At 43.2% G+C, this 13,184-nt stretch overlaps 1 protein-coding gene across 4 annotated transcripts in view; it reads right to left on the bottom strand.

Moving 5' to 3' along the window:
• LOC139546271 (high affinity cGMP-specific 3',5'-cyclic phosphodiesterase 9A-like) overlaps positions 1–13,184 on the bottom strand; it is a 47,059-nt gene that overhangs the window by 27,108 nt on the left and 6,767 nt on the right. For 2 of the 4 annotated variants that reach the window (XM_071354433.1, XM_071354435.1), the window contains exons 2-4: positions 9,124–9,194; positions 8,491–8,601; positions 8,022–8,065 (exon numbers count right to left, since the gene is read on the bottom strand). In XM_071354433.1, coding sequence (XP_071210534.1) covers positions 8,022–8,065; positions 8,491–8,601; positions 9,124–9,194 — 226 coding nt within the window. The remainder of the gene's footprint in view (positions 1–8,021; positions 8,066–8,490; positions 8,602–9,123; positions 9,195–13,184) is intronic. The other 2 variants (XM_071354436.1, XM_071354434.1) reach the window with 1 other exon arrangement.

The following is a 13,184-nucleotide window of genomic DNA, read 5'->3' as shown; positions in this document are numbered from 1 at the left end:
GTGTTTGGAGATGGTGCCAGCTGAATACAGTAGTGGTGTTTGGTGATGGTGCCAGCTAAATACAGTAGTGGTGTTTATCTTAACAAGACACTTATAATTCCCCTTCCTACGCACAGAAAATAACTAAATGACAAAAACACAGCCCTGCTATTGTTGCAGAGCAAAGTGGTGGCCAAAGTTCACCTGAGAGGCCAATAAAGGTGCAGGTATGTGAACTAGTAAAACCACCGGTTGGCCGGGTCCCATTGCACACCGTGTCACATTAAACGCTATCCCGTTGTACACTATATCACATTATTGCTATCCCATTGTACACCGTGTCACATTAAACGCTAGAACACTGTTTCACCAGGGGTCAGAGGTTAGGACCACACTAAGCCTGGCCTCCACGACAGCCACAGATAAGTGTGTGTCTGCATCACTACCCAGAAGGTTACATCGCTGTAATAAAACAACCCATTTGAGTGATGTGGAATTGAAACAGGTGATTGCAGTAAAGATTGGGAACAAAGGCAAAACCTGTTGTTTATGGACTTTTTTCCCCCCAGATGTTGAGCTGGTCTGTCTGTGTGCTCTTGTGTTTGAGTGATGAGGACAATATGTTGTTGTAACCAAGCAAGACAGTTAATGAAATATTGTGTGTGTGTGTGTGTGTGTGTGTTTGTCTAAGTGTGTCTATTGCCTAAACATGTTATTGATTATGCTCCTTTATGTGCTGTTTGCACGTCAGGTATGTGGGTTAGTGTGTGTGTGTGTTACTTTCATAAATATATTTGTCAAACATCTATTTTTCAGTGGCAATTGACGAGACGATAACTGACTAAATAGACCCAGATAAACAGATTTTTCATTTCGGCTGACTAGATTTTGTCTGTGACAAGATGTTTAACTAGTAAGTGGACTGGACAAGATGTTTTGGAGAGATTGAGAGCATTTCAGTGTTATTTGTTTGGTCCAATCAAAAGCATGCATGGCATTTACAGAATTGTAAGGCTTTCTCACTGCAATGTTGCAATGCTGTAATTGGTGGGAAATAAATACCATGCCCAGGTTACAAATCACTGATGCAAATAATGCGTGACTCTCAGTGACTCTCCTGGTGGTACATGCACCCGGTAGAAAAAGGAGCCGCTTTACTTATCGTGTCGATTCAAATAAGACCGAATGCAATGACTCATAGGGGCGCTATGTTGAAGACACCGTGCCTCCATCTTGGCCCTCCCCCACCATTGTGTTGAGCCACCATGCCTCCATCTTGGCCCTCCCCCACCATTGTGCTAAAGCCACCGTGCCTCCATCTTGGCTCTCCCCCACCATTGTGCTAAAGCTACCGTACCTCCATCTTGGCCCTCCCCCACCATTGTGCTAAAGCCACCGTACCTCCATCTTGGCTCTCCCCCACCATTGTGCTAAAGCTACCGTACCTCCATCTTGGCCCTCCCCCACCATTGTGTTGAGCCACCGTGCCTCCATCTTGGCCCTCCCCCACCATTGTGCTAAAGCCACCGTACCTCCATCTTGACCCCCCATTTCACATGAATGGGAATACAGAAATTAATCTGTTGGTCACAGATACCTTAAAAAAAAGGTAGGGGCGTGGATCACAAAACCAGTCAGTATCTGGTGTGAGGCACGGCCTCATGCAGCGTGACACATCTCCTTCACATAGAGTTGATCAGGTTGTTAATTGTGGCCTGTGGAACGTTGTCCCACTCCTCTTCAATGGCTGTGCTAAGTTGCTGGATATTGGCAGGAACTGGAACACGCTGTCGTACAAGTTGATCCAGAGCATCCCAAACATGCTCAATGGGTGACATGTCTGGTGAGTATGCAGGCCATGGAAGAACTGGAACATTTTTAGCTTCCAGGAATTGTGTAAAATGGTCTGAGAAGAACATTGGTAGGGCAATTCAAAAATAGACAATGTATTGAGCCTCTAGCCTACTGCACAAACCTCATTGCTACAGTACTCTTTTTAATAGGTTCATGATTGTTATTCTGAGCGGTAGATCTCGACCTGCATTTTGACCCAGAAAGTGATCTCGGCTCAGAAAAGGTTGGTGACCACTTCCTTAATATATACTTTTAAATGTGAGCTAAAACATAAAAATAAGAAATGAAAAAATAATATGTAAAAACATTTTCCTCAAAGTATAATGTTTTTGAGATTATTATTGTTACTGTCCCCACGACAAAAAATATAAATAAAATAAAAAAACATACATGTAATTTTGTCTTCGAAACATTGAATTGAAATACTGAGGAATGCCAATATGGCCGACCGGTGGCTACAAAGCCTCTCAATGACCAATAAATAGCATCAGCAATACAGAGTTTATATACAGTGCCTTCAGAAAGTTTTCAGACCCCTTGACTTTTTCCACATTTTGTTACGTTACAGCCTTATTCTAAAATTGTTTTATTTTATCAATTTCCTCAACAATATACATACAATTCCCCATAATGACAAAGCGAAAACAGGTTTTTAGACATTTATGCAAATGTATAATAAAAAAACTAAAACAACTTTGCTATGAGACTGGAAATTGATTTCTATAGGGTGCATCCTGTTTCCATTGATCATCCTTGAGATGTTTCAACAACTTGATTGGAATCCACCTGTGGTAAATTCAATTGATTGGACATTATTTGGAAATGCACACACCTGTCTATATAAAGGTCCCACAGTTAACAGTGCATGTCAGAGCAAAAACCAAGCCATGAGGTCGAAGGAATTGTCCGTAGAGCTCTGAGACAGGATTGTGTCGAGGCACAGATCTGAGGAAGGGTACCAAAAAATGTCTGCAGCATTGAAGGTCCCCAAGAACACAGTGGCCTCCATCATTCTTAAATGGAAGAAGTTTGGAACCACCAACACTCTTCCTAGAGCTGGCCGCCGGGTCAAACTGAGCAATCGGGGGAGAAGGGCCTTGGTCAGGGAGTTGCCCAAGACCCTGATGGTCACTCTGACAGAGCTCCAGAGTTCCTCTGTGGAGATGGGAGAAACCTTCCAGAAGGACAACCATCTCTGCAGCACTCCACCAATCAGGCTTTTATGGTAGAGTGGCCAGATGGAAGCCACTCCTCAGTAAAAGGCACATGACAGCCCGCTTGGAGTTTGCCAAAAGGCACCCAAAGACTCTCGGACCATGATAAGCAAGATTCTCTGGTCTGATGAAACCAAGATTGAACTCTTTGGCCTGAATGCCAAGTGTCACGTCTGGATGACACCATCCCTACGGTGAAGCATGGTGGTGGCAGCATCATGCTGTGGGGATGTTTTTCAGCGGCAGGGACTGGGAGACTAGTCAGGATTGAGGCAAAGATGAACGCAGCAAGTACAGAGAGATCCTTGATGAAAACCTGCTCCAGAGTGCTCAGGACCTCAGACTGGAGTGAGGGTTCACCTTCCAACAGGACAACGACCCAAAGCACACAACCAAGAGAGCGCAGGAGTGGCTTTGGGACAAGTCTCTGAATGTCCTTGAGTGGCCCAGCCAGAGCCCGGACTTGAACCCGATCGAACATCTCTGAAGAGACCTGAAAATAGCTGTGCAGTGATGCTCCCCATCCAACCTAACAGAGTTTGAGAGGGTCTGCAGAGAAGAATGGGAGAAACTCCCCAAATACAGGTGTGCCAAGCTTTGTAGCATCATACCCAAGAAGACACAATGCTGTAATCACTGCCAAAAGGTGCTTCAACAAGTACTGAGTAAAGGGTCTGAATACTTGTGTAAATGTGGTATTTCAGTTTTTTTTTTTTTTTAAATAAATTATGGGGTATTGTGTGTAGATTGATGAGGAAAAAAAACAATGCAATAAATTTTAGAATAAGGCTGTAACGTAACAAAATGTGGAAAAAGGGGTCAATGTACAATGTACATCATTGGGAAAAATACTACCAACATGGAGAGACATCTGAAAGCTCATTATGTCAATATATATCATCGACTCCACCACGCCACACCGAGAGGTAGGCGCTGTTGCATTCACGTTTAGAGCAGAATACGCTCAGGTAATAACAGATAGATAATGCTAGCTAGTTAGTTTGCTACAACCTGTCAGACAACTACTACTGACAGACCTTTGATTACAATACAGCTACAGTATGTCAAGGGACAGGGCTCCAGACTGCAACCATTTAGTGGCATTTTGCGACCCATTCACTTGGCTGTACGAGTTACATTTCTATTTAATGGTCGTATCAGTGTGAGCTGAACATTCATTACACCGCCACCACACTCAAAAGTTTCAAAACATCCATTTTTTTTGTGGTGGCTAAAATCATTATTTGGTCAAACAGTGACGTGAATTATGCTCATGATTCCTGTAATGAAAGTGTCTGCCTAGTCCCTGGGCCCTGTTCCACTGGGGCCTGTTCCACTGGGGCCTGTTCCACTGGGGGCCTGTTCCACTGGGGGCCTGTTCCACTGGGGGCCTGTTCCACTGGGGGCCTGTTCCACTGGGGGCCTGTTCCACTGGGGGCCTGTTCCACTGGGGGCCTGTTCCACTGGGGCCTGTTCCACTGGGGCCTGTTCCACTGGGGCCTGTTCCACTGGGGGCCTGTTCCACTGGGGGCCTGTTCCACTGGGGCCTGTTCCACTGGGGCCTGTTCCACTGGGGCCTGTTCCACTGGGGCCTGCTGCTGTGATGAGCGAGCCTCTTGATGTGCACTCCGGGAGACAGAAAAGGGCTTCTGATTGTACTATATATAATTTCAAAATCTATTTGCGGGAAATACATACAGTATATATCTTTGGAAACAACTACTGTTGTTCGCTTTCTGTGGGTATAATTATAATTTGTTATCTCTTACTATTGAGCTCAATAGCAACTATTCTAAATGTACTTTTAGATGAATACATAGCAGTAGGTATTATATTTAGTGTTAGCGATTTTACTAATTTGTTTTGAGTTTTCACTTCCTAATGTGGTGAATTAGCCGCAAAGTAAATTAGCCTATGATATTAGTGCACATCAAGATGTAGGCAAATGAATCTCTATTGAATAACACAATGCAGAAAATTCAGGATCCTTCCTTGAACAGTAACAATAATAAGGGGTTCTACATGGAACCAAAAAAGCTTCTAAAAGGAACCAAAAAGGGTTCTTCAAATGGTTCTCCTGTGGGGACAGCCCGAGGAACCCTTTTAGGTTCTATATAGCACCTTTTATTTTAAGAGTGTAGGACAAGGCGATGTGTGTTTGTGCTCATGGAAGTCAGGGATTTATGTTTACAGTTTTTTCAAATTGCTAACACACTAAAATGACATGCACAGCACACTTATTTAAACTGACACACAGAGAGCAAAACCTCTTCTCAAGTCTCCAAAAGTCTAAACACATTTTCTGCTTTACACACATTTTGCAATTAAAAATGGCACTTTTTAAATGCACTGCACACGGTTCTCTGCATAAGACACAACAATCTGACAAAGTCACATGTTTGCCATTTCAAAACACTGCCAATCACAATGACACTACATGAGCTAATTGGCCAATACATGTGCCACCTGGCCAAACACCTCAATGGTTAATTGTTACCACTTCAATCAGGAAGTAAGCACTATGAAAAGACCACAGGTGAGCACCTTTTTGTTTTACAATAACAATGGAAGCCGTTGCAGAGAGAGGAACAGGGAGGGTGAGAATGAGAGGGAGGGAGGAAGGAAGAGTGAGAGGTAGGGGTAGAGGAGTTCATGGCCAAAGAAGACAACTTTCAAAAGAAATCAGAGCAACCTTAGTTGATCATGTCATCCACCATGGGCTGACAATGCGAGAGGCTGGACAGAGAGTGCAGCCCAACTTGAGCTGTTTTACTGTCACCTGTGTCATCCAACATTTAGACTGGAGTACAGGTATGCAACCAACATTTCTTTCACACTATGTAGTACACCCCATGTCATAGTGTATCAGTTGGGTGACACCTGTTTATTTCATGAATGGCTGATGTCATACCCTAACTGCACAAATTTCCTGTAGAATTTACTCTACTGTGGGGGAAATATCTTTAGGCTGCATTGTCCAAGCCCTATATTTTTGTTTTTTTGTTTTTCTAAAGGACTGAGATACACAACCATGGTGGAGGAAGGGGACAAATGTTCACCGGGGTACAGGAAGCTGCCATTGTAAACTTGGTTTTGGAAAATAATGAAATCAGATTACGAGAAATTCAAAGCCACATCATCAAAGACAACACCATATTCAACAACATTCAACGAGTCAGTCTGTCCACATTGGCTCGCATTCTCAAGCAAAACCAAATCAGAATGAAACAACTTTATAAAGGTGCCGTTTGACAGAAACTCTCAAAGAAACAAAGAGGTCAGACGAGCATATGTGGATGTAAGTACAATATTGACTGCAGTACACTACACGCAGCATTGTTTCCCAGTGTACTGGATAACACCATAATGACTGCTTTTGTTCTTTGTTTTCAGGGAGTACTGGAAATGGATGCTCATGCAATCCCACATGAGTTCATCTTTATAGATGAGGCTGGGTTCAACCTAGCAAAGACCAGAAGAAGGGGGAGAAACGTCATTGGCCACCGAGCCATTATAGATGTTCCTGGCCAACGTCCAATCTGCGCTGCCATCTCCAATACGCATGGTGCCCTCCACCGTCATGCCAACCTTGGACCATACAACACAGCCCATATTCTCACATTTCTGGACAGACTCCACAACATTCTCATACCACCAGAGCGTATGAATGATGCAGACCATCAAAGAACCCGGTACGTTGTAGTATGGGACAACGTGAGCTTTCATCGTGCAGTCCCAGTCCAAAACTGGTTTGCTGACCACCCACCATTTCTCGTGCAATACCTCCCACCATACTCACCATTTCTGAACCCCATAGAAGAGTTATTTTCGGCATGGCGGTGGAAGGTATACAACCGGCAGCCCTTTGTGCGCATGCCTCTTGTGCATGCTATGGAAGAGGCATGTGATGAGATTGATGTGGGTGCGATTCAGGGATGGATAAGGCACTCAAGGTGCTTCTTCCCTCGATGTCTGGCAAGGGGAGATATTGCCTGTGATGTGGACGAGGTGTTGTGGCCAGACCCAGCTGTGCGGCAAGATGCTGCCTTTTTTCTTTTTCAGTTTACTGTTTTTTTTGTGAGCATATTTTTGTTCAGTCCAATGTAAATATATCTGCTGTGCATATGTTGCACTGACTTGTTTGGTGAAAAAATTAATAAAAAAATGTTTCAACAGCATGTGTGTGTATCTGCAAAATTTTCTACAATTTGAACTATTTTAGTATTATGGCAAAGCATACTAAAGATGAGTGCTTTTCATTATGCCCAACAGTGTATAGTTGGTTAGACAAAAATCTGGTAATATGAATGAAGTGTGTGCCATTTCGTGCAAACGTTTGATTTTGATAATGCTATATGTAGTTTTGGTTGCAGGGCTTCATTTTGCAGGATATGAGGTATTTTGCAGTTTGGGTGTGTGAATTGTGTTAAGTATTTTGATAAAACCAGCCTAGTTTGCAAAATTGTGTTTTAGCAATTGGGAAAAACTGTAATACAGGTTAATGAGGCAATACAAATGTGATGTGACTAAAATAAAGGGCATTTAGTTGACTAAAATGGGCCACTGCCTTCATCATTTTACAATAACTAGACTAAATCATTATTCAAATTATATTTTAATCAAAATAACTAAGACTAAATAATGGCAAAATTTACACGTGTGTGCTCCCGAGTGGCGCAGCAGTATAAGGCACTGCATCTCAGTGCTAGAGGCATCACTACAGACACCCTGGTTCGAATCCAGGCTGTATCACAACTGGCTGTGATTGGGAGTCCCATAGGGCGGCGCACAATTGGCCCAGCGTCGTCTGGATTTGGCCGGTGTAGGCCGTCATTGTAAATAAGAATTTGTTCTTAACTGACTTGCCGAGTTAAATAAAGAAAAAAGATATGCTAATTTGGTATGTGCTTGTCAGCCATGTGTGTCTATTTGCGTAGCCAGCGTGTGAAAACCCCCTGGCCCACTAGGACTCACCAGCTAGCTGTCCACCAGTCAGGGGCACCATGCTGTACTGTGACCTTTAACACACACAAACACACACAAGTTTAGACAGGAAGTTGTGCAGCACTCAAATACTGTACCTTCTAATTAGACGTGCTGTCAATGTCCTCTCCTCTTCCTCCCACTGTCTTACTCAGCGTCTGAAGTGTGAGGACACGTTGGTGTGTGTGTGTGTGTGTGTGTGTGTGTGTGTGTGAGCGGTATCTGGCTCACTGTTTCACCCTGACCTTGGATCTGATAGTGTTTTTTACTAACCCTGGGCAATAGGGCACAATCTGGGATATGTCCTTCTGTTCAATGGACATTTCAATGATATAACCATTAACCCTTGAAGAACATAATTTATTATGCTTGTGAGCTTAGGCTGCTGAAATGACAGATCGTACCTTCACGGACCAAATGTGTAATGTTCTGCTGTAAATGTGAATGCGACAGCGCCTACCTCTCGGTGTTGTGTGGCATGGTGGGGTCGATGGACACCATGGCTCCTGTGGAGTCCAGCAGAGACATGGTGGTGTTCCTGTCCAAAACAGACAAAGCAGGGACACTCTCTCTGAGGATGTGTCCCACTAAAGTTCAATGAAGAGGGTGTAGGTGTCTTTGGCACATTCCAAATATCAAATCAAAGAAACCAAGCGAGAGATTGGTCAAGACTACTGGGACCTATGACCTTGTATCTTTTCATTATGGTTGTGTCCTCATCTAATAGAAGTGATTGTCAAAACGACATTAGAAACTGGGTGGTTTGAGCCCTGAATGCTGATTGGCTGACAGCCGTGTTATAGCATTTTTACTGCTCAAATTACCTTGGTAACCAGTTTATAATATCAATAAGGCACCTTGGGGGTTTGTGGTATATGGCCAATATACCACGGCTAAGGGCTGTATCCAGGTAGTCCACGCTGCGTCGTGCCTAAGAACCGCCTTTAGCCGTGGTATATTGGCCATATACCACAAACCCCCAAGGTGCCTTATTGCTTTAGTAGAAAACCAGTCAAGCGTACATGAAAATTAAAAGGATCAAGACAAATACTTTAGACCAAAGAGAGGAAAAGAGGGCTGAGCAAAGCATTACCTTGGGATACCCAGAGCGGTGCAAAATAACTCTCTGATATCGTACCGGCTGCAGAATCTGCTGAAGACCACCTATGGGAACAGTAGCATGCAACATAGTGATAATCGAAAATATATAATGATGTCAAAATGTAAAACAGAGTCCACACTTAGTACATCATGTTTGGCATGTGAGGCAAAACATTCATGTTCATATAACAACCATCATGTGTGTGGATATAAGGGAGAAAGCATTTCTAGAATATATTGAAAATGTTGACACATACAGTATTATGTAAATAGATGTTGGAGATGCTGATACTGTTACTAGATGTGGAATACTTTCCTAATGATCAGGGTGGTACAGCAAACCAGTGTATTTAGTCAGCTTGTTCTACAACAGTCCTCAGAGTACATCGGTACCGGTACCCCCTGTATATAGCCTCATTATTGTTACTTTATTGTGTTACTTTTTATTAATTTTTTTTTTAAACTTTAGTTTATTTAGTAAATATTTTCTTAACCAACAATGCGGTTTTAAGGAAATAGAGTTAAGTAAGCATTTCACGGTAAGGGTAGATGGGTTGAAATCGGGGGATGTGACAAATACAATTTGATTTGATTTGAAAAGGACTCTGCCTGGTGTCTATTGGCAGGTCTCCCATTCTGGGCTTTTCTTTTAATGACAAATATGCAGATTCCCCCGATCCCGCCCTCACCCTTCTCCTTGTATTGCCTTCCAAACAAGGTTGAGTGCCGTCATCAACAGTGACAAGTCAGTCATTTCTAGTGTCAACCCCAGCCCCAAGCTTCACTAACCAGCTTCACCAACCAGCTTCACCAAGACAGATGACTTTGACCCAGAATTTTTTTTCAATGCGTTGCTTGTTTATATCAATTGTAAAGACATTGTCAACTTTGCATTTTTTTTGTCAAATTTGTTCTGCAGTTTTCGGAGGTCGTGGATAAACCATGTGATTCTATGTTTAGCGGAGATCTTCTGTGTATAAAGTGACGCAGGAGGGTAAAAAAAAAAAGCATACAACGACACACTTACTGTAGCTGTTCTATGAGTCAAGCATTAGATCAAGAGCGTTTTCAAGTGCAACGTTAAAGGGAAATTCCGCCACTTTAAAATCTCATAATTGTTATCTCCGGAACGAAACCAGTGTCTACATTATGTGAAAACAGTGCATTTCTATGATATGAGGTTATAAAGATAAGGTCCTAGAAAATGCTTCTCTGTGACATAACAGGGTAGAATTAAAAGAAGAAAAAACTGATTTTCAAAACGTACAGTTATGAATATAACTATTGTTCTCTGAAGAAGGGAATGAGGTATAATATACTATGGGGAGTCAACGACCAATCCTATTCACCTGAAGAAACAAATCACGCCCAACTAGCCAATGGATGCCGAGCCCGCCCTCGGAAGCCTTGCCTTCCTGTCTATAATACCGGGGCTTACAGTCATTTCCTCCATTCAGTACCGCTCTTCATCAAGCCCAAACACCCTGACGGCACGGGGCCAAAATATGCTATACCAGGTGGGGATTTTAGCATGTAAATCTTGGTGGGGCAATTTTTTTTTAGATGTGTAGTGGCTTTGCTGGCATACAACAAAATACTAAACGATACATGAATAACGGTGAAAAATGGTGCCCACAAACTGTTAGGGTGTACATAAAGCTGTCCCAACACCTTACCACTACTACACCTGGCGATCAGCGGAGCCTTGTCTGCCAGCGAAACAGTTCATTCAGCCTCATTTAATGCCTTTTAAAAAATCATAGCTGACTTGCTTAAAGAAATGTGGTTTCTACTGACAATTGAGATGTACAAACTATGGCATAAGGGGACGACGAGCGGATAACAGGCAATCCATAATTTAGATTACGACATTAATAAGCGAGCTACATGGACGTTGTCAATATACAGTGGGGAGAACAAGTATTTGATACACTGCCGATTTTGCAGGTTTTCCTACTTACAAAGCATGTAGAGGTCTGTAATTTTTATCATAGGTACACTTCAACTGTGAGAGACGGAATCTAAAACAAAAATCCAGAAAATCACATTGTATGATTTTTAAGTAATTAATTTGCATTTTATTGCATGACATAAGTATTTGATCACCTACCAACCAGTAAGAATTCCGGCTCTCACAGACCTGTTAGTTTTTCTTTAAGAAGCCCTCCTGTTCTCCACTCATTACCTGTACCTGTTCTGAGTTTACAGTTGTTTTGAGCACTGCAGAAGTTATGCTGGATTGACAGCATTGGCAATGTGGAATGTTTATCCTTTTAAGCTTGGAAAAGAGACCCTTAAACCCAGACTTGGAACCACAAGCCCGCTCCACTGAATAGCAGGCTAGTGATTGCTTTGCAAATGCTTGCAGTTAGCCACTAATTCCTTCCAAACCTCTCGTTGTTGAATTAGCGATTTCCAACTTGTCGTGTAATGTTTATGTCCAATGAACACCAATACGTTTTATCTACAATTTCTCTTCATTATTTCTCTTCATATGACAAGGATTAAAAAGCATTTGCCAATAGATTGTCGACTTGGTTCGTGATGACTGCTAGATTGCTAGCTAAGATTTTGAAAGTATGATGTTGACAGTCTAATCAAAGCTACTGTAGATATAACGTGATTTGACGTAATTTTATCTGTGGCCAATGACCTTGAGCATTCTTGCATGGGCACTTCTAACGTAACTCTATGGCAGCACCCAAGGGGCTTGAATTTTCGAGCTCTACCCTTAGACTTGGCGGTGATGTAGTGTCCCCATGAGTGACAGAATACTGAGCCAATCACGGCGCAACTAGAGAACATTACCCAATCACGGCGCAACTGAAAACATTACCAACCCCTACACTGTGTATTTTCCGCTGGCTTCCCCACCACCACAGAAAGCACTGAGCTAGGCTGAAACACCTGCATTTTGGAGCGGCCTTACTCAAGAAAGCAAAAAAGAGACCAAGTTTGTATGCCGCTTTATTACATTGTTTGCAAATTGATATGTGACACGTATTAATGTCAAAATAACATGCTAAAAAAGGTGGGGCTCTGAATGAAGGGTCGCCACTGGTTATACCTCATTCTCTCCTTCAGGGAACAGTAGTTATATTCATAACTGTACGTTCCTTTCAGTCGGTCACTCTGTAAAACATACAATCACACCCCAAGCCGGCTCAGAGGGTACCAAACTAGGAGCCCACAGCAGCCCAAGCACACACAGGTCACACAGGCTCCAAATAGGGGTGACAGAAGCCTCCTTTTCCGCTAATACTTACCCGAGAAGCCTGAACTGTCATAGCCTCATGAGACCTAAACTGTCAGAGACCCATATAGGGAACCAAAACCTGCTGCAACTTGGCCATGCGGACTGACACGCTGCCACTGCAGCTCAAGTCCATAGACCCCACGGTTCCAAGAACAGTACTTACCTTGCAAGCCTGAAATGTCAGAAACCGCAAGTCCAAAACAACAGAACACCTGTCGGCACATGCACGGTACATATCATCGGCCAGAGTCGATGAACCATGGCAGCCCAAGGCTCAAACCCACAGGGTCTATCCGGTAACCCGGATAAATGTGCAACCCTTGTCCTTTGCTGTCATGTGCCAGGGAGATAGCCTCAACAATCCAATGAGAAAGATGCTCCTTAGAAAGCGCCCTGCCCCGAGATGGATTAAGGAAACAGACAAAAAGCTGGTTACAAAACAGACAAAATTGCATAGTGGAGAAGGTACGGTGCTCTTTCAGAACATCAGCTGTCTCGGGTGAAGGAGAAGCGGGGGGGGGGGGGGGGGGAGCTGCTGCAGGTGGGGCTGAGATGTTGGCCGGGGTAGGGGTAGCCAGGTGGAAAGCATGGCCAGCTGTAGAAAACTGCTTATTGAAATGATCGATTATCGTAGATTTATCGGTGGAGACAGTGTTTCCTATCCTCAGTGCAGTGGGCAGCTGGGAGGAGGTGCTCTTATTCTCCATGGACTTCAGTGTCCCAAAACTTTTTGGAATTAGTGCTACAGGAAGCAATTTCTGTTTGAAAAAGCTAGCCTTAGGAAAGGAGAGAGAGAC

Source organism: Salvelinus alpinus, chromosome 20 (assembly GCF_045679555.1).
Source record: "Salvelinus alpinus chromosome 20, SLU_Salpinus.1, whole genome shotgun sequence".
In the NCBI taxonomy this organism is placed as follows: Eukaryota; Metazoa; Chordata; class Actinopteri; order Salmoniformes; family Salmonidae; genus Salvelinus; species Salvelinus alpinus.
The sequence above is the reverse complement of the archived record's forward strand: the minus strand, read 5'-3'. Positions and strand labels throughout refer to the sequence as shown.